Source organism: Charadrius vociferus, unplaced genomic scaffold (assembly GCF_000708025.1).
Source record: "Charadrius vociferus isolate BGI_N301 unplaced genomic scaffold, ASM70802v2 scaffold163, whole genome shotgun sequence".
NCBI classification, from domain to species: domain Eukaryota; kingdom Metazoa; phylum Chordata; class Aves; order Charadriiformes; family Charadriidae; genus Charadrius; species Charadrius vociferus.
Genome location: NW_009648332.1, coordinates 20011833 through 20039435, shown reverse-complemented (window position 1 = coordinate 20039435; position 27603 = coordinate 20011833). Strand labels below are relative to the sequence as shown.

The window sequence follows — 27603 nt, the reverse complement described above, 5'->3', positions numbered from 1 at the left end:
AACTTTGAGGAGACAAGTTCTTCTGTTTCAGTGCTTTCTTTCACTGAGACAACTTGCACATATCAGTTGTGGTGACAGAATGTAGAAAAGCAATTCTTCCAGTTAAATCCATTATGGCAATTTTCAGTTTTCCTCGTGCTCAAGAGGTATAACTGTATTATTTTCCTTTTTGTGTATATTCTCAGGAACAGAGTGGAAATCAAAATGAGATACTCCTAGCTAATCTGTTCTCATCAGCATCCCAGAAATGGACATGAAATGTCAGGAGCCCATGTTTTGCAGTAAGCGCTGAGGTGTACAAAGAGCATATAAGTGCTATGGCAATGATCTGTTCGTCTTCTATTCTTCTGCCTTCTATTCTTGTGTAATTCTGCTTTTCTAAGACCTTAATGACTAATAGAAAAATCTCACATCTTCACAAGCCTGTATGTGCCTCCTTGCATGTAACATCAGTATTTCAGAAATTAAAAAAAGAAAGTGATCGTGCCTCCTGAGGTGTACGAATTGAAGCCAAATTTGCTCATCTGATTACTTCCCTTTTATATACTTGTTTTGAATGTCTGGCCTTTCCTCAACTATTTTTGTCTTAAAATGCTTGCTCTTACATAAAACCCCACTGATTTTTGTTTATGCCTATAAGGCTGTTTAAAGACTAAGCTAAGGTGAGTAGCTGCAGCTGTGTAGTTTATAAAGCGGTGCTATTTAGAGGAGGAATAGGAGGGGAAGGTTTCTGGACTTTCCCTGATTGATGTGCTTTATTTCTCCTACAGGAGACAAAGTAGATTTAGTGGTGTTGTGGATGGAGTGATACACTTCATTCATAGAGAGAAGCAGTGATACATTTATTGATAAGAAACAGGGATTTAACAAAGTTTGATAGCAAATGTGATAGTGTTTTAACAAGATTTGATGGCCAGGCAAACTTGGTTATTTACTGCATAGAGGACAGGGTCAGACAGAACTGTCAGGGAGACCGTTCTGTTCAGTCATGAGGTTCAGAAAGGACACCCTTGCTTTCTAATCTCCTCCTCAGAGAGGAGTCTAGGTGCGGCTGGATCCAATCCTAGTCCCAGACTTGGTCAGTGGTTTATGTCTAAAGGATTATATATGCACAATCAATCCTTTATATCACTTAGCTAAGATTTCAAAGTTTAGCATGCTATTAATTATTTACCGAGTATCTGTTGCATCGAGGAATCTCTGAAGCTCAAGAGGTAACCTTGAGAGGTTGTTTCTTCTCAAGGGGAGATCCTGGCGTGCAACCTGCTGCTGTGCTGGAGAGCTTAAAGGGCTCTGGGGCTGTTCACTGTTTATGGGCATAAGATGATTGTCCTATGGTCATATTTGCATACTGACTACAGTACCAGCATTGCGCAAGTTAGCCTGTGGCTATTGTGTTATCTCTCTCCCTGAAGCCACCAAGGCTAGATCCACCCATTGTGACCACCATTTGGGCAGGGTTATGGGAGATAAAGGTCAGGTTGGCAGTGGAGAACAGTCACAAGTGGACAGTTGGCTAAGCAGAGTCCTCCTTTTTCTACGTTTTTACTCTTTTGTCATAGCTTCTATGAGATGGTGGCCAGGAGCAACTGACTTCAGTTCTCAGCCAGTTATTGGGAACCCCCTGGACTCTGTGTGAGGCCATGAATGCAACATGCAAAAAAGCCTTGGAAATGTGGTGATGAAGGGATGCGTATACAATGTCAGCAAAAGTGAATCACACTGGAAAAAAACCCACCTTTCCTGACATACAGTGACAGTGATCCATTTTGTTTTTAATACCCGTTTATGGCCTAGCATCTCTTTAGATTGTCCCAGATGCTCAGGCTTGAGCGGGTTCTCTCATTTGTCCTAAATGCCATATTAATGTCTGTTGATTCAGATCAGGAAACTGCCAGCTACCCAAGCTTTCTTCCTTGCTTGTGACTAAGTCACCATAATAAAAAGGAGGTGGAAGTTGAAATAAATACAAATAGCTGGTTTTTCCACTATTGGTAATAATAATAAAAAAAGTTGAATGTGGAATAGAACTCTGTCTTTCCTAAATACTTGTCATTTCTTGGCCTTTCGTTTTTCACTCGCCTGACTGGCGTTCTATGTTGGAATTTCACATAAATGTCTCATGGCAGAATTTGATCTTCAGAGCTCTTTATGTTGGTCCCTGAACACCCTAAGGAGTGCTTTTAGTACAAAAGATACATCTAGATACTGAATATTATGGTCTGCACCAAACAGACATTTATTCCATTGAAGTACTTCAGTGCTAAAATATATTTTCTGAGAAATACCTCTATGAATAGAGGATATATGAAATTGATTTTTTTTTTCTTTTGCATTTAATCTTTCATTTCATTAGAGGCCTGGTTAGAGAAATCTCTCTTCCCTGTGGGCAGCTATAGTCCTGCCTGTGCTTTTTGTGTCTAATTAGTCATTTCTATTCAGTACCCTTTGTAAAATATTTCTCTGCATTTCTGTCAGCACACATAACCATGTACTGTGTTGAAAAAGCCTCAAATAAATTTCTTTGTGTGAAGTCACAAATGTTATGGTAGAAAACAGCATGCTTTTTTTGTGGAACCTAGTATAATTCAGTTTGCCCACTCTCTTCCGCTTTAAGTTCAGACAAATACAGACCCAATTATATAAAACGTACCTGCTTTTTTAGGTGGTAGACTTTTTTTTTTCCTGCAAACTTTTCACTTAAATAAATGTTGTGTTAATGCATCTCACAAAATTAAATCCCGTGCAGAATGGACTGGAGGTCACTAAATCTCTAATCTGTTCCATAAAAAAACAGTGGTTTCTCACAAGAATTCTACCATTTCAGCAGCCCTGACAATGACGTTATCAGTTTGTAGCAGTATAACTACTTATGCTGTGAAATATTAGGGTGCTTTAGAAATGTCTTGATAATCTACAGATTTTAGTATTGAAAATTGTGCTCAGGGTCCTGAATGCCAATGGGTTGTGACTTTTGTTGATCTGCCTCTGTGTGCACTCTCTTCTGATGGTATATCTGGAGATGAGCCAGATAGAACCTCTATTTTTCACTGGTGTAAACTTTTTTTGGACTCATGGCTTATACTACCCTATTGCAATATTTTCACTGATCTACGTATTAAGAATCCTGGACTGCCGTCTCCTAATATAGCCATGTAATTTAAAAAAAAAAAATGAAAGAAGAAAGGCAGTGTTAAGTTTTTCAAGAGAATGTTTTTAAGTTATGTTATGTTTTAATGAAGCGAAACCAGTTCTTGTACTGAAAGACAACATTTCCTGTGGAGGAGACTTTCGAAGATTAGACCAAATGAGAGATGCCTAGCTCTCCTTGCATCTCCAAGAGAACTGGGTACCCAACTGCTCTTTATGCCTTTAATGATCTCCCTTGTGGTGTGCTGAAGCATAATCTTTCTCTTTGAAAAAGAAACACAATAACATAGTAGGTTTCCAAATATCCTGAGGACTGTACTTACTAATGAGAGACTGCAGACTGGTGGTGCCTTTTTCTTATTGGCAGCGAGGAGGGTTGTCTTTTATAGAACTTCCTAGATTTTAGGTGTATGCTCTTTTTTAATTTGGAGGTTTCTTTTACTAATTTGTACCTCTTCACGCAACAACCACAGTGATAAAAATCTTTGTTTCCATTGCAGAAAATTGTTTCTTTAGATGACTGCAATGTAAAGTTTTGGAAATATTTCTGAGTTTTCTGGGTAATAGAATCAAATAACTTTTCCAAAACATGAGTAGCATATAGTAAGTTATTTTTAAAGATTTTTTGTTTTCCTCATATTTTATTGCAAAATGAGTGCATATAAATATGAACACATTTTTCATTTTAGCAGTCTCACAGTTTTATCCTTGTAGTTACTGTGGTTGGCTTAATAGTTTAGTAATGAGCCTTTCGTTTCATTTTACAGGAGAAAATTGATGGATACTGAATCATTAGATGCTCAACTATACTCACTAAGCAGTCTTTGAACTAGCAGGGAGGGTAGACTGTTTTGTCAGGAGGCTTATTCTGCTAAAGGCACTATTTGGCGCACACTCATTGATGATGTGGTCCCATTTGAAGCGCAGGTAGATTTGAGAAATGCTTAGACTGCGGTTTCTAGAGCCTCCATGAAATGTAATACAACTGCTGTGTTGTCATATGGTTATTGAATATTAGATTATAATTATGTCAAGTCTGTTTAACATTTAATAATGTTAAGAGCACTTTACCACTTAATGAATTAGTGAGTATTTAAAAAAAGGGGAGGGAGGGATTAGATTCTTCTTTGGTTTCTCTGTTAGAATATTCCAAAGAATTTAATTTATTACTTGCAGTGTAGGTACTTTAACATTTCCTTTAAAACATGTGGGCTAAGGGAAACATAATTTCTTGTAATATGTTCTCCTATCTATTTGCATATAATTCACAGCAACGATAGTTTAAACACAAGGCTGAAATTTGAAGTAACTGATAAATCTTGTTGAAAAAACGCTGCCAGTTTTATCTTTTATTGTAGGAGACCTCTGTTAAGAATAACAGGAGACATTTTGCAGAATGGGAAGGTCATTTTGTTTATGCGTAACTGCTGATACATTAAATGGTTTTTTAAACTGTATTAAGAAGCTAAATGCAACTCACTAAAATGCTCTTTAGCAAATCTAGGCCGGATTTTAGGCCCATGACAGCTCCTATCTCTCCCTTAACTTCTTACTCTCTGTAGAGGTAAACAACTTAATGCATCTGTAAGCATTCTTTGCACTGGAAGACTTCAGCCCTAACTAATCGAAACTCAAATTTTAAAAAGGCAGCTGAGTTTTCCATTGAGGAAAAAATGTGTCAGTGGTTGTAAGAATTTCAGTGTAAGAAAGTAAATTGGTATTCAAGTTGAATCAGTATTCTGCATTGGAGAAACCTAGTGGCCCTTGATGGCTTTTAAGAAAAATAATAAAAAATCCTGGGGGGAAAAAAAATATCAGAAAATGATGTTTGTATGTGCCATCTCATTTGTAAAACTGTGGACTCCCAAACCAGCTCATCTTCTGGTTCTTTCTGCCAGCATCATGGTGGAAGAAGCACATACATTTTACATCTCTTAGCCTTCTAACCTTGTAATTTTGACTTGAAAAAGTTTTGCAAAACCAGAGAAGCTTGTGATATTGACTAAGAAAGCTAGACTTATTTCTCAAATTTTGCTAGGTATAAAAGCAGCCCGGCATAAATGCAGTATTGTCCTTGAGCAGCCCAGTACATAGCCCACCACTGGCTGCCCCGTGTGAGCTGGGAGCATGTGCACATGGGGCTGTTTGGAATGGAGGGAAGGGTGGAGGCTACAGCTCCACCTGGTACATCTGTGGCCCCTAACACTTGGTGTGGCAGTTGTCAGCCACAGATACCTTCCTGGGAGCTTTAGCTTGTGCAGGGATTGCTTTTGTGGTGCTTTGCGATGAGTTTGTTGGCTGTTGTCTTGATGTCAACAACCATCTGCTAGAGTTGTGTACTCTTGAAGCTTCTCTTGTGGAATCAGTACTTTCATGTGTAATCTTGCTGTATATCTGATCTATCAGGTGCTCTGATTTTTCTGTTTGGCTGGTTAGTTCTGTGTAAGACATGATGTAGTGCTCCCTGTTGAATTGGTATTTTGTTGTCTCATGCTGAAGGTAAAGCAGTGACATATTTTGTCTGAGTAAGCAGTTTGGGTATTTATTGCTTTGCACTCAGGAAAGGTATGGCTGTGACACTCCGTAATAATATCAAAAATACTGCTTTTATAAACAACATTAATGTATAGCAATTCTATGATCCATGTTAATGGAAATGATCCTTGTTCTTCCGAATCTGCTATAACATGAGAACTCTGAGAACTCAGTTTTAATAATGAGTTGCTGTATCAATACTTTTTAAATGCATATTTGAAGGACAGTGCTGGGTCATTTGAAATACTGTTGCTTTTAAATATCATATTTGCTTCTGAACTGTACTGCATAAAGTAAGGCTCTACAATAGTGCCTTTATGGAGTACTAGGACCTTGTGGTGCTAATCATTATCAGGAATGGATATTGCACTTTTTAGCTATCCCTCTTTAGTTATTGCAATGCTATTGATAGTTATTGTCTTTTGTACTGGTAATGTCTTTAAAAAAATAGTTTACAGGAATATGCATTAAAAACCTTATAAGGAGAGCATTGTGGCAGAAGCTTTATTCTTTTCCAGACTCAGATGATCACTGATGCATGTGGATAACTTCAAAGGAAATAGCCCTTGATTCAGTACAGAAATCAAGGTGGTTTGAGGATCTTAAATCTCCGCTAGATAAATTGTAAATGACTTTGCAATTGCAAATTTCATCTGCTCCTGTGTTCCAGATGGAGAATATGTATTCATAATGTCTTCAGTGTGTTAAAACAGTGCAGTGTGTTCATTAAACATTCAAACTAGACTTTTTAGCTTAACAGCTGAAGGCACACATGAAGAATAACTTTCTTATATCAATATAATTTTATGAAGGTAACTTTATTTGTTTTGTTCTATGGTGTCTGTAGAGAACTGAAAAGTAAGTCTGTATTTAGACTAATTTGTATCTAGTAGCATATTGTCGTTTCTCTTTGTTTATGTAAAGAGAGAAAATAATTTCTGTTCACAAAGTGTCTCCTCAGATTTTGGTTAACGCTTTTGAATCTGAAGGGAACTAGTGTGGCCGAATTAGAACCAGTGGAAGATCACAGCATAGTGGAAGTGCTGACTTACAAATAATTGTATTGGTGAATTTTGTAGTGCATTTGTGACCAAAGTGAGCACAGAAGTTGCTAATTGGCACACTTGATGCTTAGTATTTTTGTTTTTTCTTCCCCTTAGTTTCTTTGCTTGAAGAATATAAGGACTTTTCTTTCGGCATGTTGTGAAATATTTGGGATGAAGAAAAGTGAACTTTTTGAAGCATTCGATTTGTTTGATGTGAGAGATTTTGGAAAGGTAAGGATACTTTTAATTATATCCTGACTAACACTTATGTTCTGCTGCTTGAGTAGATCGTAGATGTGGTGTAGAAGTTGTGACTAATGGATAAACATTCATTAGTAAAAAACAATGGGAAGAGTTAAGAAAGCTGAAGAATTAGACTTACATTGGAGGGGTTAATAAAGGGCAGAGAAAAAACCCTGGTAGGAAAGTTCTGAAGGTGTGAAAAGCGTAGATAAATTTAAAAAACTGATTGAAAGATGCTGAGTTAAAGGTATATGAAACGTGTGAAGATGGCAAACTGTGGGCAAGTGCTGTCTGGTGAAATCACTTTTGACATAAATAGCGTGGAATCAGAAACCCTGGGCCTATACATTGTAAGACCACATGGCACAGAGCGTATTTCTTTAGTCTCAAGTGCTCGAAATTCACCCATGTATTTGCCCTTGTAATTTTTTTTTTTTTACAATTAGTTTTTAAATCTTTTTTTTCTAAACTGCTGTAAAGCTCAGACACAGCTATGATGGGTTAATGTGACTATTCTAATTTACACAGCCTGAAGTATATTCTGTAAGCCTATGATTAGTTATTCTGTATGTAAAAGCTTTTTCCAGTCTATTGTTCACAACCTCCTACGTATCTTTTTGATCTGTCATTGCCAGCATATGTTGAGTTCAACTTCGGTTTCTGCTTTTGAGTCATAGGGTATCATTACCCTAATTTCACAGGAAAAGATCTAAAAATTACCTGAAGTAGCACCAAAAATAGTTATTTATTCAAATTTAGTAGGTTTGAAGCATTATTGCTTTTTTTTTTTAAAAGATCATAATTTCACTAACTAATTTTTATGCACTGCTCTTTTTATAAGTCAATGTAGAGGTAAAGATGATGTAAGAGTGCAAGTGTGAATCAGGACTGCAATATGACTGTTTGAAATGGTTCAGTGATTACTGTTAACTAAAATATCTAATTATTTTTTCTGAATCTTTTGTCTGGTTTTAAGTCCTTTGAGTATAGAATTAGATAAACCTGGTAATTCCACTGGTTCTTTCATTATGCTGAACATCTTTTGTCCTGATAAATTATCATTAAGACAAAGCTTTTGTTAAAGTGTGGTCCTTTTAACAAATTTAGTGTATTGCGTATTAAAAATGAGATTTATTTTTGTTTTTGTAGTGCAAGTAGCAGAGGAATTAAAATTATTGTGTTTTTTTTTTTTGTGCACTAGCAATGTCTTATTTAAGGTATTTAATAAGTCAGATATCCTAATGCTTGTTTCAAATCTTTGGTACCTATGCTTGATGCACAGAATTTTTTTATTAGTCTATGTTCTAATTAATTGCTGAGAGTTTCACATTTCATGCCACGTAAACATAATCAGTCCATTTTTTTAATACAGTCTAGTTTTGAAGAAGTATTTTACAGTGCAAATCATTATTGCTGCTTCACTGAATACCCAGTAAACAAGTTCTGAATTAAGGCTGAATTGAACATAACAAATATGTTTCTGTCACTTTAATTATCATTTTAACAGAATTTATTTTAGAATACAATTTTATGTAAGTAGAATAATTGGTTAGAAAAAATACTGTCTTCCATCTACGATATTTGGTATTTTATTTCTGTTCTCAGAGTAAAATTGGGTGCAGAGCCCTGGATTTTCTTTTACTGTGTTTCTTGCCACAGTATAGCACAAATAGACTAATACTTCCTGGTACTGGTATTTCAGTTTTAGTGATAGTGTTAACAACCAATGGTTTCTCTAGTCTTGGCCTCTTTAATGGCCTTTGTCACCTTTCTTGGAAAACTACCAGGTAAAAATGCATTGAGAAATTTGAAAGACACTGGTGTGAGGGATTCTTTAATGAGGCTAACTATGTGCATGGTAACAGCTGCTTGTGCAGAGGTGGAGATGCTAAATTGTACAAGCCTGTGCAATCCTTGCAATAGCTGTGTTGGGCATGCTTTTAGGTGCATAATGGCTCTGCTGTTCAGCTGTTTTCCATTGCGTGCTTGTGTGGAAGCTTGCCACACAGAAGTGGAGGTTGCAATGTGCTGTATTTAGATAGGCTGCTCTGTATATTTTACTAGCCTCTGCAAAGGAGCATGTAGTCAGCTTTCTAAAGCAATCGGTGAAATTGAGGCCATTAAGTGGAGGGGAAAATTACAACTGTATTAAAATGTATAGCTAGCCTTATGCTGAGTTATTTCTGTGGTTTTAAGTGTATTGTTTGTACAGTTAGCTGAGAGTTATCTGTAAAATGGCATGGGATTTCAATTGAATATCTGATAATGTACTTACTACTTTGGAAATTCTGATTGCTAGGAGCGGCGGTGAGAATAAGAAAGCTTATCTTTTTCAAGTTGTTCTTTGCTTCTCAACTTCCCCTTCATGATTTTTTTATCTCTGAATAAAACTCCAATATAGTCCTAAATCTCCAGCCTTCTTGAATTGAAGCTGTATATATGCAAAAGGCCAAAAAAACAGTGCTGCAGATTTTTTCTGGTGCTGCAACCAAGTCATTCTGCTGTTCCTAAAAGAATTCTTTGAACTGCTCTCCCTGAATGTGTATAAAATATGAATAATCTTAAAATGATTACATGCACAAACATAAAGGATAATAACTGTTTTCCAAACTGTTGCCCAAATAGGTGATGGAATGAGTGTGTGCAATATCTACAGCCTCTAACACATTTGAATGTACTAGAAGGTGTCTTGAGATGTCAGAAGTTGGCAAGTAGTTATCAGTGGTGTGATGTAAACTAACTGCAGCTGAGGTGACTCCATAAGCCTTATATGTCTAGTACTTTTAAATGCTTCAATTGATTTTATAAAAAAATGATTATTAAATTTGTTGTCTTACGATGGAATATTCTGCTTTAACATGACAGATTTCAATGACTACTTAAGCATGCTCATGGAGGGAACAGGAGAAATGTGTGAATTGTAAGTGAACAATGTGCCTTCAAGGAAGTAAGACTGAAGGGGAAAATCAGATGAGCGACCTGCTGATAGAAGTTGTCATTTTTTTTAAAATATTCTGGTGGTTTTCAAATCTTTAAAGAAATTGTCAGCGAAACTCTGTGCATGGTAGAAGTAGCAGCTGTAAACTGCCTATATATTCGTAAGACTTTTATCAGCCTTGTGAAATACTGGTTACAAAATGTTTGATGTAATGGTGAAACTTGCATTTAATTGCTAGGGGTAAATGAGCTCTGTTCAGGTGCTTTGACATAAAGTATGAAAGTTTGACTTCAGCTTTGTCCTCCACTTTGCAGAGACTCTTTGATCTTTCAGTGATTAGAGAAAAAGAAGAGGGTGTATGTGGTGTGGATGGGAGTCAGAGGTGAAGTTGAAGTAGCATCATGTAAATAGTTAGAGAACGGGTAAAGAAACAGGGAAGCAAGTAACTCCATGAGTATGTTTTCAATGTGTACATTCTATATGTATATTGATATTAGCTGTTACAAGATGAGGGTTTTCTTCTGTTTCATGTATAATAACATAGGTTTCCTTATTTTTAGACTGACTGCTTGAAAAAAGAAGGGGCTACATTACACAGAAATAGGAAGGTTCTTAAATCATGCTTTCTAAAACTACATAAAACTTGTTTTTCCTTGAGTTCTACAGTATTCATGCATTCCCACTCACTCACCTTTCTATCAGTAAATTACATTGTTGCTGCATTATGTTCCTGACGGAGCATGAAATGCCCTCCCACGCGCATGGGGTGCCAGACAGTGTTTTCGTTATGAATTCCATGCTGGAGAGTCATTTTTTACTAGTGCGGGGTTGTCAGTCTCTTCCTTTCTACCTGTGTGCCAGAATCAACAAATTCTGTTGATACTTGTTCCTTCAGCTCTGAGAGGCCTGCACACTCCTCAAACAGCAGTCTTTGCTGTTCGGTACGCTGCAACAAATTGTTGCTATCCCTATTCTCTGAAGGAAGTTTGCAGCTAATGTGTTGCAGAAATGGGAACCTGAGGATTAGTTCCAGTGCCTGTTGATGTCAATAGATGCTCCCTGGCCTCAGAGGTCCAGTGTTTGAGGTCCTGTGAGGGGGAAAATGGTGTCCAGATATTGTCAGAAAAAGAACTTTCTGTACTCCTCTTTTAAATGGTCTAAGTAATGTGTAACTGAGCACAGAGTGCTTTTTATGCTATAACTGATCTAATATGAACATAGCCATGGAACCACCTAGTACTGATCTTCCAACAGATGTCTAGAAATAACATGTAATATTCAGTCATGATTTGAAAAACAAACAAGGGGATCAAATATCAACAGCTACCAATCAAACAAGTACCTAATTGTTTAAAAGCATGTAACATAATGTCTAGTGTAGCTAGCTCTCCAGTGACGCGTAAAAGCAAGCAACTGCTGTGAAAATATTGAGTGCATATGCTAAGGTCATGTAGTTTGTGATCACTTTAGTCACTCTCTTAGTGCAAAGGAAATCCGGGCTATGATGCAGCAGAAAGTCATACTGTAGTTGAGGCTCCTGGTGTGCTAGTATTCCCCCAGGTTTAACAGATTCCAGGAAGATCAGGCAGATGTGCATGAGATACACACACCACAATCAACACAACAAAGAGCAACAGTTATTATTAAAAAGTTATATACCTTTCCAGGCAGAGAGAGGAGGAAAAATGTTTTGAAAATCTTCAATAAAACTGAAGCAGTTGAGATTAACCTCAGTCATTGTATGTTTTATTTGGTGAATTTAATGAGTGAGGTAATACAGCAAAATATGAGCATTTTCATTAATAAAGTCACATTAAAACTGCAGAACATTGGGGAGCTTGCCCAGACATTATGGCGTGTTTTTGTGAATGGAGGAGAAATGAACTGGTGAAAACAAGACTATTGTTAAAAACAGAGCTCTGTATCTTCATTCTCCAAGCTCTTTTAGTGGTAGAATTAAAAAAAAAAAAAAAAAAGCAGCTTAGTGGTTTGCTCAAAGAAACTACCTGTACAATTGCTTATAGGAGTAGCATTTTAATGTTTTCAAGTGTTTCTGTGGGAAGCACTGGTTTGGGATGAATGACACTTGAACTCCTTCAAGGTGTACTTGTGAATGTGGGAGAATGAAGAAACAGAAGATACGGACAGGTTTCAGCTTCCTTCTGCATGGAAATGCTTTGGACAAAATAAGTAAGAACATACTAGCCAGTTGCAAAACTGCTAAAATGCTTGGCATGTATGGAAGACCTTATTTGTTAGATAGTGATTCTGTTTGTATAGAGTTACATAAAGGTTAAGCGCTCAGTAGCCTTCCTAAAAGCTTCCCTTAAATTATACCAACAAATGACTGCCAGCCCCAAAGAACACAAATCATAGTTTTGGGCAAAGTGATGAGGTGGGTAAGTAAGTGGGATGAATAATGGTATAGTTCATCAACCACCTTTTTGGAAAGTGCTTGAAAAATTATAGAAATGATTGCCATGATGTGACAGTGGAAACCATTGCAAACACTAAGTAAATAATTTTTTGCAGCAATCATCATCAAAGAGTGTGTATAAATTGCTAGCAATATAACTTCAATAAATTTAAAACCATTGGCATGAGCTTATAGCCTATACATGAGCATATATATTTAGGCCTAAATATTTCAGGATTAGGGTCTTGAATGTTCTTGTGTCAGAATACTGGTGGACTATGACCTCACTCATCTTTCCAAATGAATCTTCATGAATTACTTAAAGGTTTGTCATAACTTCTCAAGTTCTAATGTTTGCTTCCAGTTGATGAAAATGCTACTGATAATCTTCATTTTTGACCACATCACAAGGTGTTGAACATACCACAAGTATTTGATCGTTAATGAAAAACTCTACTCCAGGGAGTGCTTGGGATGTTTTGGAAGTATCAGAAGACTTTGAGTCCTTACATAATGTAGGCTTCTGTTCAGTTTTTCAGCAAATGAGAGCAGGTTTGGAATGTCAAGGTTAATGAGAAACTGCTAATATGGGAGAATAAAACTGAATTTCTCAGTGCGTTTCTCTGTTACTAAGATGATCTTGTCCAATTGTTGGGTGTACCTTATTGATGTGTGCGGGAGACAGTGAACTCATAGTATTGAATTCTGGTAGCATGCATTTCTCTTTGAGATGGAAGAAATTTTGGAGGAAGAGGACGGTTGGAGCTTGAGTAGGTTATGTTCAAGATACAGTAGGATGCTTATTCAAAAGTAATAGTAAAATGGGCACCTTGTTTAAAATGGGAAATTATTTTGTGTAGGGTCTACATAAGAAAGCATTCAGTTTCTTACTGGTCTATCCTTAAACAAGTTTTGATTACGGCAAACTTAATTACTATGATACTGGTAAACTGTGTTCTTCTAATGTTTTTCTATGTTGTTCCTCTGTGCCTGGCCTTTTGTCTGAGCAAGAGACTGATGTGAGCAACACTATGAATTACCTAAAATGCATTTTTGCACTGTCACCTGCTTTTTTTTATTGTTTCCTGGAGTTCACTTTAAATCTTACCTGACTAAAATCTTACCTTGCTAAAAATCAAAGATTAGGAGGCAGATGTCTCTTTGTTGTATGCATTAATGATGACAACAGCAATTCAATTAACTTGATACATCATCTATGCATAGTTTTAAAATAATAAATTTGGTGACTTTCTTTGCTCCATTCCAGTACAAAAAAATAGAGAAAGTGTAATTACTAAGTTTGGTTCTTTTCCTCATATTTTTTTCCTTGGAATGATTTGAAATAGCTAAACTTCTCTTTTACTGAAAGATGTGTCCATGCCTCTATAAATATGTATACATATAATTAATATATATACACAAATATATAAATTAATGTAGATATATAATGAGTTTAAAACATTATTGAATGGTGTCTGTGCTAAACCTCCACCAGAGAGAGGACGACTCTTGAACTCTACCCAAGAGGCAGAAATTGGGAGCTAGGGACATGGTGGCTTAAACCATCTCTTACGCAGCCTTGGGATTTCCTGTGAAGAGTTAGTCAAGCGTGTGTAAGCATTCTCCAAGACTAGCTGCTGCTGATGTCATGGGGCCAAACCTGGGAGATGTTAGTATGCTGGTGGAAAGCCGAACCATGATTTTTCTGCTCAGTCTGTGGAGTGACCCTCTTCGTGCAAGCAAGCTGGAGACCACCTGCCAGCTGTTTAGGGTTGGTAGTTCTCCTATGTAAAGCAGAAGTGTACTTGAGTGAAAAGTCCCAAATAACGTATTTTCAAAGACAGTAGTTCCTGCTTGTTTCTTTGTATATATTAAAAATTCAGGGTTTGTTTAGCCTGAAGAACGCTATGGTAGTTAGATTGGTTGTAATTTCATTCACTCCTTTTTCTGTCCAATTTCAATACAAAGTGAAACCTGCAGTGAATGGTTTGCAGCAGGAAACAATGTTTGAGTATTTCATAAAAAGGAAATGGGTATGAGTTTATGAGAAATGTTTACAAAATATGTTAGAGGGCTTTTACTTAGCATGTTGGTAACAGGGCTAGAGAGGTGTTTGCTAATAAAGAATTGTATTCTGCTGTTTTTCATTCTGTCAGAGTATTTGTGTTATGAATAAATGTCAGACGCACAGCTACTGCATGCCTTTGAAAGGGATGGATACTTGAAATAGTTTGGTAGGGGAAAAATAAGTCGAAGAGTGTATTGCAATATAGCTATCTATAAATCTGAAAAGATTATATGGTTTGTCGGTGACTGAGATCATAAAGACTATATTGCTGGAAAAATTAATGCATCTTTCTGTGCAAACACTAAGTGTACTAGGGAGATGGCTTTTTCTTTTTGTCAAAATGTGTTACAACAGAGGTGCTGGATCCTAGGTTTTGGATCTTAAATGTTTTTAACTGTGAAACATGAGATGAGATTTATTTGGAGAAGTTCTATTAAATAGATTGTTTGCATTTTCATGGCTTTCTTGATGAGATTTGGAAGGTGAAACATTGGTGGTTGAAAACAGAGAATTTAATTTCCAAGATAACCATTCAATAATTAAATCATTCAGTGTAAAATTTTATGATGAATATGTTAACTGATAAACTTGGGAACCTGTTTAAAAACCGTTGTAAATAATGACAGTTGCTAAGTAGAAAGTAATTTTACAGAAGAAATTAGAAGTATTGTCAAATAAAATGATTAACGAAAGTGAAATTAAATGACACACGTCAACTACTGCTAACCTCCACAAGTAAATCAGTTCTTAGATTTCACCCAATTCCAGTTTAAAACTCTAATGCGCCAGCATAGGTCTCAAGACCTGCTTGTAAAGAGCCTTTGGTATGAAGTAGCAACATAGGTATGCTGCACAATGTAGTGTGATGCTGAAGAAGCTGACAAAATTATATTATTTGAATAAGGAAGGTGCTATTCTGAGCATATTTTCTATGCAGTTTTTAACCTTAATAAAAATAAAATTCCCAAATTATAGTTGCATATAGGTCTGAATATATCTTCAACTGAAAACCGTTTTGTTCTGTGAACGTGTAAGGGATGCTTGGCAGAATTACTTCAGAAAACCAGTTGAAGGCTAGTTCTCATAAATATATTTCATTCCCCCAAAATCAACTTTAAGATGCTAAAATGTTTAAAGTGTTTCTAAGGGAGAACTCATTTGAGCACAAATGCATCAGTGGCATTGTGCAAGCACAAGATGTGTGCTTCCTGCAGTGGCTAATTGATACTAGCCAAGTAATTCAGTGCACTATATAATCCGGTTTTTACCAAAATATGTAAATGACTTGGGGGAGGATTTACTGCCTGTACCCTTGCAGGGGCAGGGGAGTAGAGCCAAAACCGGAATGTAGGTCACTGGTGGGGTGGGGAGTTTTCCACAATTTCCCATTCAGCCTTCACTGGGCTAAGCTGTTGTCCAAAACTCACAGTGTGGTTTCAAGTGTAAAGCAGAGAGGCTGTTGATTTCACAGTGACTGAGTACTACATTATGTAGCTTTTTCCTCTTCCAGTGCTAGGTAAAAAAAGAATAGTCTTCCTGAGTGGTATGAGGCATAGCAGTAGCTGTATGCCCTCTGAGTGATGTACCTGAATATACCTTGGGTGTTGCTTCTGGGCTTGGGGAGGTGCCCAGAGGTGACATCACCCAGCACCTCGCAGAATGTGACCCGTGAAGATTTGCAAAGTAAAACATGGCATTTGGAAGGGAAACAATGCCAAGCTTGGGGCTGCCACTGTCCAAACAGTTGGCTCTACTTGTTTAAATATTATCGCTGTCAACGTCCTGATAAGAAGTTGTAGTTTGCATGTGGTGTAATGATGCCATACAATGTATTCTTGCCTTCAAAAACTGTCCGTTCAAAAGCAGAGGAGCAAGCAGCGAGACCAAATTTCTTAACTTTTTTTTTTTTTTAAACATGCAAGTTTTCTTTTAAATGCTTTCTTCACTCGTATAGTTAATGAATTGGAAGTTTCATAGCTGTTTGAAACAATTGGTCAGCCAGGAATAGCTATGCATGTTTCTCTTGAGACCAAGATATTTACTTGGCTGTTGCAATTTCTTATGATTTTATCTTATTTCTTGGTCACCACTGGTTTATTTGAAAAGTAATATATATATATACACACACACATCATCTGAGATGTAAGCACTTGTGTTTATGGCAACCTCTCTTACAACTTATTCTGCTATACTAAATATTGTTGAGTGACATAGTTCTGGATTTATTTTGAGACTGAGTTTTAATGTGTTTTGATGTGGGGGAGAGACAACACTTCCCTTAGAGTTTTTCAGCTAGCTGAAAAGAAAGGTTAGACAATTTGAATACCCTATGAAGTGGATGGACGCAGACAGTGTGTGTGATCTCTGAGAAACGATCAGGGTGTTGGAAACAAGCTTTGTTATGAGTCTTGAAGTATTAGCTCAGTGACGTTAATGAAAATTTTTAAACCACTGAATTAGAAATGTCATACCGTTTTCAAAGCGGTGAGGTCTACATTTTTGTATATGCTAACTTGGAGGCTGGATGTAGACTAGATATAAGGTGGTTTTTCGCAGTTGCATATGTTGTGGCAAAAAAAAAAGTTTGTTTAAAGTATGATTGTACCTTAATTAGAAAACAAACAGGTTTTTCCTGGCCAAATTAGTAGAATGTTGCTTTAAATTAGGATAAATATTTTTTTATTTATCTAAATATTATTAAAATACTTTAGCATGTGGTTTATGATTGAAAAAGTGGATCCTAGACCAGGCATCTGAGTTTAAGTAAATAAAAATCTCAATATTGTCTCACTATCTACAGACATCTTCATGATAAAAGTAAACAAAATGGAATATGAATTAATTTTTTTTCAGAACGCAGGGGGAGACAAAGTAATTTTCCTATATCTATCAAGCATTAGATAATTTCATCCAAAATTTAGTGAAAGAGCTCAAATGATAGGAACGTAAGTGTAGCATCACTTTGGTTTTCAACTTTTCCAGAGTAATTCACATTTACATTTTGTTTTTTTGATGGAGGTTTGCCACCCACAGATGGGTGGCATAAATTTGGAATCTGTAGGAGCCACAACCAGACTGACTTTAAATCTTACCTTTCTATGTATTATTAATTAGATTAACCATTGGTTCAACAGTGCTAGGCATGCTGATGCTGGATGAGGAGTTACATAGGAGTGCATGAGAAAATTTCTATTCAAATTGTAGAGCTTTAAGATACTTCCTTATGTTTGTTTCCCTTGTGGAAGTCAGTGGTCCACCTATGCCTTTAATAGTCTCCTAAACACTGGGAAAAGGTGCTACTTGCAAACTTCATGATACCAAAGCAGTAATACCAGCTAGTGGCACTTGTGTCCCCCATAGCACAGGTTCAGAAGTATGAGACAAGTATGGGAGAAAATGTTTTCATGCTTTCCTGTTTATAGCTTTGCTGGGATTTCTTAAAATTAGTTGGTTTTGAAGTTATACAGACAATATTTTACTGGTCCATATTAAAGTGAAAAGGAAGAGAGATGAGGGGTGAGATACAGGAAGGTGGTGAAGTGGTAAAGCAGAGACAGCAGACGGCCCTGACCACTCACCGCAGCCTCTGGACCGCAGAGCTGCCAGTTTCCTTCTTCCACGCTTGTCTTTTGGTGCTGGCCTGTGTTCTCCCTTGCTCTAGCCTCACACCTGAAGAACATAATCTGTATGATCATTTCTACTTAATTATGCTTTTATCACAGAATGTTTGAACTAATTTTCCCTGGTTAGTTACTGTTTGCTCTTCATCACTGCCTTGTCTCTTTCGCTGCCTTAATTCTTTGCCTTTCTCATCGCTTTGCTTTGCAGTCCAGTGTAGGTCCCCCTCCCTACAGTGCTTCTTGGGCCTTTTCCATTTGTGCATTTCAGGTTTGTTTCCGCAGTTTTGTTTTGTCTCTTGATTTTTGCAAGGAGACCGGTCCTGTTATTCCTGCGTGTATTTAAATACATCTTCAAATTTTTCTGCCTACCAAATAAGTACACACTACCTGCAAGAGAACTAGAGCTCTCTTGGAAATCCTGCAATTCAGCTTCTTTTCCTCTTAGACATTTGTTACAACTTGAATATGAGGGTGTCTTCTCTCATTTTGGTCATATAAAGAAGAAATTTTCAAGTGTGGTTTTGTTTGCTTCCTCTTGCATCTGATTCAGAGCATATTTTTATATGTTGAATAGCACACTGAGACCAGTCTTTGGTGTTGTCTGGCACCAGCAACCATTTGGAAATGAAAAAGAATTCTTAGCACTCATGTTCTAATAAAGTTTAATTTCCTCTGTCTAAACTGAAAAACCCCCAAAACTCTTGAAATGAAGCTGCAAAGCAGGAACTTACCATTTTAACACAAGCAAATTGTTCAATAAAATTATTTTAAAATTTGCAGACCATAAATTATATTTTTGTTTATTTGGAATGACTCAAAAGGATGTTTTAACTCTGAGCTGTACATTTTTCTTAGAACCATGTTTCCCTCTCAATTTTTAAAAAAATTGACTTTAAAAAATAGTCAGTATGCAGTAGAGGCTTGTTTAGGAGAGATCATTCATGTGCTGGTGTCTGTAACAAATATTGATTGATGCATGGATATATGCACTGCTGTGATCTCTGAAGAAGTCAGAAATTTGGACTTATACCAGATTTGTTTTTCCTGAGTTTCTCAGAATTCATTTATCAAATTCTAAGATGGAGTAACTGATTTGTCATTTAAAACTGAATTAGAAAATATTGAATCTGAGAGGAGGGTTTAGCTTTCTATTTCTAATCAAATCAGCACTCACAAATATGACTGTGAAAACTACTACTGGTGTTTGAATACAGAAAACAAGGGTTGTGTCATAGAGGATAAGGCAATAAAAGTACCTGAGTGATGGCACTTTTTAGAAGCCTGGATTATGAACTGCAGAAGCTGATCAAGATCTTTCCAGAGAGAATACTGATAGGAATAGCAAGAGTCTTCTGCCAGTGTACACCTCTGGGCTGAACGGAGAGTGCAGTGCAAGGCAGGGAAGTACAATCTGCTCTACGGTATGTTCCTGCTTTTGTGGTGCATTTCTGCTTATGTGTGGGTTTGCAGAAGCGGAGACTCCGTGTAGTGCTGGCAGTCTGAGTTGTCTGAGGCACATAAAGGAAAAAGAAAGGGGGGGGGGGGGGGGGGGGGGCAGAGGAGGAAAATCTGAGAGGTTGGTAATGATGTACTAACTTTTCTGAGTGTAAAACTTGGATGTGAAGTCAGGCTGCAAGGCCATTGTGGTGGCTCACGTTACTTGCATTCTCCCTTTGCATGGAGAAGACCACAGCTTGGCTGCTCAGTCCCTCTAGTTATGATGGAAAGAAGACCCTGGCTTTTTTCACTTGTGCTGCTGGTGGGAGTGCGTTCTGCTGCGGCAGCTGCCGCCAGCCAAGGGCTGCTGTTCTCTTTGCCGCTCTTGCTGCTGCTTTGTCCACTAGCTGAGTGTCTGGTCAGCGCTGTGAGGCAGGAGGCATACAGGAGGGTCTCATCAAGTTTACGTGCATTACTGTTCAGGGCTAGTATGGTTTCAAATCTCTGCTTGGTTCAAGGGGGACAAAGTGCTTAAGGTAATGGTATTTGCTCGTTTGTGTAGAAGCTAATTTGGATGCTGATGCATTGGTTTGTTTAATTTGCTCACCTGTGCCGAAAAACATTGACATAGTTTGATGCTAAGACAGGTATTCAGCTCCTACTGTTGGTGTAGATGGAGTATGTGGAAATAAGCCAACTAGGAACGTAGTCTTGGATGTTCCTGGTTATGGGTAAGAGAAAAGGTGTGTCTTATTTAGGAGCGTGAGTAAGAATTAGTGAACTTAACCTTTTTTCCACTTAGAGATATTTTTCTAGGAGACGTGAAAGATGCTTTATCGCACTCTTCTGTTGAGGGGGAAAAAAAAAATCCAAAATGTTATTTTCCAAATGGTTTCCCAGAAATGGGATGTGAAGATAAATCCAGGTTCTGGTTTAGAGGCAGCTGTCTTCACAAGCATTTGAAAGTATTGCCTTTGCCAAGTAAAAATAATGTAAGATTACGTAGAAGTTGAGCTGCTTTCTATGCCAAGTCATGAGATTAATTTAAAAACTTTTTCAGTCCCCTAATATAATGAAAAATATACTTAGTAGCTGGTAGAGGAAGCTACTCAACTAAACTCACTAATATTAGCTCTTGTTCTGCTGTTTGTGTGCACATTGAAAACAATTTGCTCAGACACAGTGAAATTGGTCATTCACATAGGTATCTATCAAAGTAACTTGCATTTCCTTGCATGATTGCAAGTGCAGAGCTCTGGGTATGCAGGGGAATTCAACTATAAATTTGTTTCATGTTAGGTAAAATGTTAAAAGCAAGGTCAGCATTCTCAAAAAAGGTTGTGACTTGGTACCATTGTGTCAAGGCTGCTCAGCAGGTAGAAAAGAGTCTGTCCGAGTCCCTCAGACCTTACGATGGCTTTAAATTGACCCATGTTAGTTCATTCGACAGACTAAATCCTTAAGGGAAAAACCCCCTTGCTGTAAAGCTTCTCATAGCCAGGGGAGCCTTGAGCTAGCAAGGCAGTGAATCCTGTCAGAAACCCGTTTCCTTGTGTGCTCTGTTGGATGTTAATAAGTTTGTTGTAGGCTTCTGAAGATGGAAGACATGTGGTGTGTGTTCTGACTGTTGCAGACAGCAGAAAACTTAAGTACATCAGTACCGAAAAATTAAACTTGTACTACAGTAGCTTGGCCTCTTTGTTACATATGTATTACTAAATTTTGACCAAAACCCACACCTTCGTCTTAATACAAAATAAATAGTTATTTGTTGTAATGCAGGTCTTAAAAGCTTTTCTCCATAGCCTACAGGACAAGTGAAACCAAAAAGTATTGTATAAGAGTGGTTTTAATGGTTGTATTATTTTTGAACAGCAGTAATTAAAACTTTTCAAAAGTGAGATCTAACTTCAGAACAAATACAGTACCTTGTACGAAGCTGATGCACATAACCTTACAAAGTCGATGTTGTGTGTGCTGTTCATGCTTTAGGTACCTCAGCTACAATAACAAGCTAACAGTGTTAATATAGCTAACAAAGAAGATTTCACGTTGATATTTTTGTTCCTTTTTGTGGAAAACATACACCATCTTTTTTGGAAACAAATCACCATTGAGGGAACTGTGACTTTGTTCTCATTTTATATTTCATTTGCTTTTCAGGTTTGGTTTCAGTTTTCTTATCTAATTTCCTAGTTTTTGAGATGATGTTTTGTCATCTCAACCCCCTTCAGAAGCTGACAACATTACTTTCCTAGAATGAGATTTCTCCTCTTCCTCCATTGCCTCACCTCTTTCAACTTCCTTTCTCACATCTTTCTGCTGTTGACACTTTCATCTTTCCCAAAACTTCTGTCTCTCCAAACCCTCCAACGTCACTACTGTCTGAAGATTACATTTCACACATCTGCCTCAGTTAAGCATTGCTTTATTTCACTGTTTTTGATGCTGTCTCATCCCTGAAGGTACTATTTTTGGTATGAGTGCAGCAAGGGAATTTCTGTGCTGTTAGTAATATCTGTCAGCAGTAAAATTAGTGCTTGCCAAGTGAAAACGGAGATATATTGAGGGACACAATTTTAAGATACGTTACAGTTAGTGTGGGAGCACTAATGTTTAACAGCTTCTTTGTAATTTTGGCATTGAGGCTGTTTTTGTCACTTTGTTTAGTGTTCATCAACTTGTGTACGTTTTAAGTGATCGCTGGTTTAGATTTGAAATTTGAGATAAAAAATGGAGAAGGTAGAGGCATAATTTGTTAGGTTGCTGCTGAACATGGACTACAACTTCAAACATTTGCTCCCAACCTCTGCTTAGAGTGAAGCTTGTGAATTTTACAGCTGACCTGCAGAAAGGTTTACATATTTGAAATTCTTTTTGTTCCACAGAGGAGCTGACCCATGAAAACTTAACTCTCTTTTTACCACAAACGTTGCCTTTCAATGAGACCATAATACCTATGACAAACTACTAGGAGAACATTGGTATCATGTAAGGTTTATCTTTCATGTCGTATGTTAGATAAAACCAGAGCTCTTATGCAATTTTAGTCGATTGGAATGTATTAAAACCAGAGTGCTTAACAGGGTCGGTTGATTGCAATATATTTTTTTTCCCTGTTTTATCTTCCCAAAATGAATTTCTGCATTGACTGCAAAAGAAGTGGGAGCCTGTTCATATAGCAGGGCCCCTTCTGGTAGCTTATTCTTGTCTAGACAGAGAATAGTTCTCAGCATTATTTGTGGTGCGTTATCTAGGTGCATCTGCTCATCTGCAGTTGATCTTGCGTTCCTTCACTGCTAGGCCTCTGCTGAGATTGACTGTAGTGGGACTAAATAACACTCTAGATGTTGTGTTTGGTTTGGCCACACCATTGGACTGAAATGCCCAACTCAATTCATGGGAAGAGTTTCATCGTACCCTTTCATGAATGCTTTTAAGTACAATTCCACACAAAATATTTGAAAATGCCTATAAATCCTATAGAGTAAAAGTGACGTATAGTTCTATATACTCTAAGAGGCAATGTTAATGTCAGAAGTTACTGCCCCTCCTTTGCTCTGTGCCCTTTGTCATGCCAGCATTCCTGTTGGTGTGGCTGAGCTGGGAAACAAGCAGAGGAGCTCATCTGCCCTTTAGAATAACTTCTGAAGGAATCAGTCCCTCCCTGTCTCTCTGCATATCAATTCTATGATGTAATTTATGACATGACCATGCTAACAATTGGCTTAGCACAGCTAAGACAATAGCAAGCTGAAGTGCAGGGCAGAAACAAATGGATGAAAAGCACAAGGCAGACGAGAAAAATAGAAGTCAATAGCGCTGGTGAAATCTCAAGAGACATCTTAATATTAAATACAATGCAAAGGCTAGTGATAGGTATCTGTGGTTTGCTTTTATTTATCACAGTATCTACATCTAAAATACATAGTACGATCCCTATCACATACTTAAAGAACTCAAAGTCGTCTTTTAAATCTCTAGACGAGTGAAAACTGAAGAACAAGTCTCTATCTGAAGGACGTCTCATAAGCCACTTAACATTGTTAGTTATATTGTAAAGAAATTTGATTCCTCCCTACAGCTTAGGTCTGGTGCGGCAGTTCTTAGATGAGTATTGGACATGTTGACTGCTGTGCATCTTCAGATATTGATACAACAGAAGAATAAAGCATTCTTCAAAATAGCACTCAAAGCTTTTTTTTTTCCCTGTAAGAGAAATAGAGTGCCTGAAACCCCACAGTGGTATTGGAGCATGCATGAAAAAAGGCCTGCACCCCCAAATGGTAGGAAGAGTTAAAGCAAATATTGTTTTTCTTAACTAGAGATGGCACATCATAGAGATCACAGTGCCTAAGACGTACGTCTATTTTATATCTGGTGGGGGGAAAGGACTTGGGATGGGATGGACCAGGGATGTAGAGTTGTTACGAGATCTGGTTCTGACTCTGTTTTTTTAATAATATGGGCATAACACCTAATACGATGTCGTGCCTGGTACAAAGGTGAGGAGTTTTTGATCTTCTGCAAGTATTCTTGTGTTCAAATACTTTTTATTTGTTTTGCTTGTATTCAAATACTTTTGTGTTTTATAATGTTAATAGGTGGCTGGCTTGGGAAAAAACATTGACCTAAATAGATGTGTGTTTCAGATAAAAACGAAAATTAAAAAAAAGTAGTAATTTTAAATGAAGAAGTGTCTTGCTTGTCTTTTCTGTGTCTTTTCTGTCTTCTAACCGATCTTTTAGATGGTAAGCTCTCTGATGCCTGGTGGCTTAATTTTGTCATAGGCAGCATAAGGACAGCATCAGTGTCAGTGCAAAGAAGGATATGTCAGCCAGACACTGACTAGCACAGAGGTTGTACTTTGTAGGGTATCACCATTAAGTACAAATATAAAAAAAAAAAAAAGAGAGAGAGAGAGAGAAAAGAAAAGAAAATAGAGAGGAGGAGAGGAATCCCACCTTCCCTTGGCTCTGCAGTGGCATTTTGAAGTGCAATATGCTTTCTGAGGGGAAAGATATATACATAGATAATGTTACAATGTGCAAGCTCCTGCACGTTCAAGGGAACAAAGCAAGAGAATAATAAAGCAGTAGCAAATAAAATTAGCAAGTTACTTTCATTCATTTTGGAATTTTCAGTGTAAGGCTTCACCTCAAGGAGAATTAGGTACACACATAATGAGAACGTAAATCTCACTTTGTATTTTCTTTCACTACAGCAGTGTAGTTATATTTTATTTTTTAAATCTAAATGAACGGACGATTAGGGAGAAAACCAAACCACTGCTCTTCTCAGGTTTCTACAGTAAAAGTTGATAGTATTGCCATTCCCATTGCAGGATGTCTTAAGTATAATTTTTTATCCTGTATCAAAGATGATGATTTTTAAAATAAGAGTGGAAGATGGTGAGAGTAAAAGTGAGTTACACCACTGTAGGTACTGTGTACCTTTTTGTAGTGTTGAAGGTTAAGTGCAATGCTTTTCAGATGGGCTGATTCAATCCCTTGGCTCTTCTGGTAGAAAAGAGAGATGTCTAGAGCGTGAGGCTTGAAGGTAGTTTTGGGCTTTTGTAAGCCCCTGTGAGGGAGTTGGATGGTACTTGCGTCAGAGAACAGCTCACTTCCCTTTGCACTGCCCACTGTAGCAGGGGAATTTTTTTTCTCGCACAGAGTGAGGGGACATACGGTATGTGTTTACCCCTAATAAATATCCTTATCTTCAGTGATTATGTACTGGACTAAATTCAGTTCTAGGTGGAAGTGTGACTCGGTACCATCAGCAAAGCCACGATGAATTTATAGTCAATGGTTAAAGTGAATTCTGAAAAGGAAGAGGTGTGAGAGTGACTGGTTCACTCAAGACAGGAAGAGAAAGATCTTCCTCTGCTTTTAGCAGAAGAGAGGAAGAAAAGCTCCATTGCGCAGTCTCCTCCAAATATCCTTCTTGCTAATATCAAAATTGGCAAGGAATCTGTTTAAACACTAAAGCAAAATAATACAGTGGAAGTGAAGAAACCGCATGTCACTTAAACTCCAGGATGCATACCTAAAAAAATATTTGAGGTGCAATCGATAATGAATACAAAAGCACTTGTTTCCTTCTAAAACATTTGCAGGCTAATTTTGAACATCCGAGGTCAAGAACACCCAGAATGTATACATATTGTACAAACTGGTGGTTGCAGTTTAGAGAATTTGCTTGTTCCTTTCAAATGTAAAAATAAGTCTCTTGAAGTCTGTTAAAGGACAGTGGCAAAAGAAACGTTAACTTTGCAAAACACACAGCATTGACTTATGTCCATTCCTATTAAAAAAAAAATATATATATTCTGTTCAAAGTCTGAACACCTTTGATAATCTTGTTGTTAGGTCATTAAGGATTTTTAAATGGATGCTTACATTCAGGAAAAAATCAAGATTATATTAAAATGTACTGTTTAGAATGCAGGAAAAAACTGTTTTGTCCTTGACTACTTTGTGTTATGACCCATGTAAAATATAGTAAAAATTTGTGGTATCATAAATAAAAGTGTTTACAAAGCATTGAAAGTAAGCACTTGATCAAAGCTGAATACAGTTTGAAGGTGCTGTTTGTGAGTATAGGTTATCCTTCTAAAGTTTATTATGAAGGGAACTGGAATAATTTAATAGCAGCTAGGTTTTGCAGTACTGTCCTAGGCATATCCTTTTATATTTCTTTGCCCTTCATGCAAAACCTGTAATGTAATAAATGCACCAGAAAGGACAAAACCCTCTTTCATTCTCAGCCTTTTACAAGGGTAGCATGCTTGAAGGCAGTCAGTACTCATGCTATTAGCTGCAGTGTTCAAGTGCTCTGTTTCTATCACAGCAGTGCTCCAAGTAAGGTTGTCATTCTTTAAGCGACATCTTAAAAAAACAAACAAACAAACAAAAAAAAACCCAAACCAAACTCAAACCTAAACCCCCTGAAGGTATGGTGAAGGCTGGAAGGTATTCATAGAACCAAAACCACAAGCTGCAGACAGGAAGTGGCTGCGAAAACTCCCTCCCCCCGTGGTTGCTTTGGGTGAGTGTCTTGGCCTTTTGGACAAAACGAACCAAGAGAGTAACAGGACTGTACTGCTTGTGCAATTTGGACTTTCTCAGTTCCTTATAAGAACTGTTTAGAGAAGCTTTCATGCTTTTGGACTAGCCTCGTCACTGACCTGAAGGGTGGTGGTGGTGGTGGTGGGGGGTTTAAAGCATAACTTTTGTCTAAAGTGTATATATTTTTGTCCATAACTGGATACTCATTATTAAAGACTTGCTGATTATAGTTCTGATTAATATGGCATTGAGTTTTATGAATGCTCAGAGAGTGTTCAGTTTTGTCTCTTTTTGGTTTTTTTTTTTTTTTTTTTTGATATGTGATGTTTAGTAGTTGTGTGCACAATCCCATGGTGTGTGTGCAATCCCAACTGCCAGTCCCACTCTTCCAGTTCAGGAGTTTGTGTGATCAGAGCTGTTGCTCCCTATAAAAGGAATAAAATGTTAAAAATGTTCAGTGTGCGAAAGGGGTGGAGGAGGATTTTGGTTAGTGAGCAGTCCAACCTGCCCTTTGCTGTTGTTGGAAACTGTGGTTATGCTTTTATTTTAACTACTGTCCTAGAGAAAAACACTATAGATACTTTACATCTGTAATGTAAACGTATGACATCAAGTGTTGCTTGGTATAATTTAGAGATGTGAAAAGAAAACAACAGCAGAACTCTCCAGTTTTGGATATTTCTAACTTAATGGCAGATGTTTTATTTTTACTAAAAGGGGAAAATATGCTCAGCCTTAACCCATCCTCTTTGACATCAGGTCATCTGTCCTCTTATATCTTCCAGAGTGGTTTTTAAAAATTATGTTCTTCTGTCTCTCTGACTCTGCTTGCCTTCCTGCTGCCAAACTGCCCTGCTCCCGACCTCACCTTGCCTTCTTACAAGGCTTTGGAGAAAATGTAATGTTGCAAGTTCTATAGCTGTTGATTCCCCAGGGCTTTTGAAGTCCCAGCAATTTGCATCTCTGTAGTTAGCTTATCTACAAACAGAAAGAGGCAACACCTAGGAAGGTTTTTTTGTCTTGGCTGGGTCTTTTTTTTTTTTTTTTTCCTTTTCTTTTCTTTTTTCGTCTGGAGAA

At 37.4% G+C, this 27603-nt stretch overlaps 1 protein-coding gene across 1 annotated transcript in view; it reads left to right on the top strand.

Annotated features, from left to right (window-relative positions):
* VAV3 (vav 3 guanine nucleotide exchange factor) overlaps window positions 1–27603 on the top strand; it is a 165261-nt gene that overhangs the window by 21484 nt on the left and 116174 nt on the right. The window contains exon 2 of the mRNA XM_009884919.1: window positions 6846–6962. Coding sequence (XP_009883221.1) covers window positions 6846–6962 — 117 coding nt within the window. The remainder of the gene's footprint in view (window positions 1–6845; window positions 6963–27603) is intronic.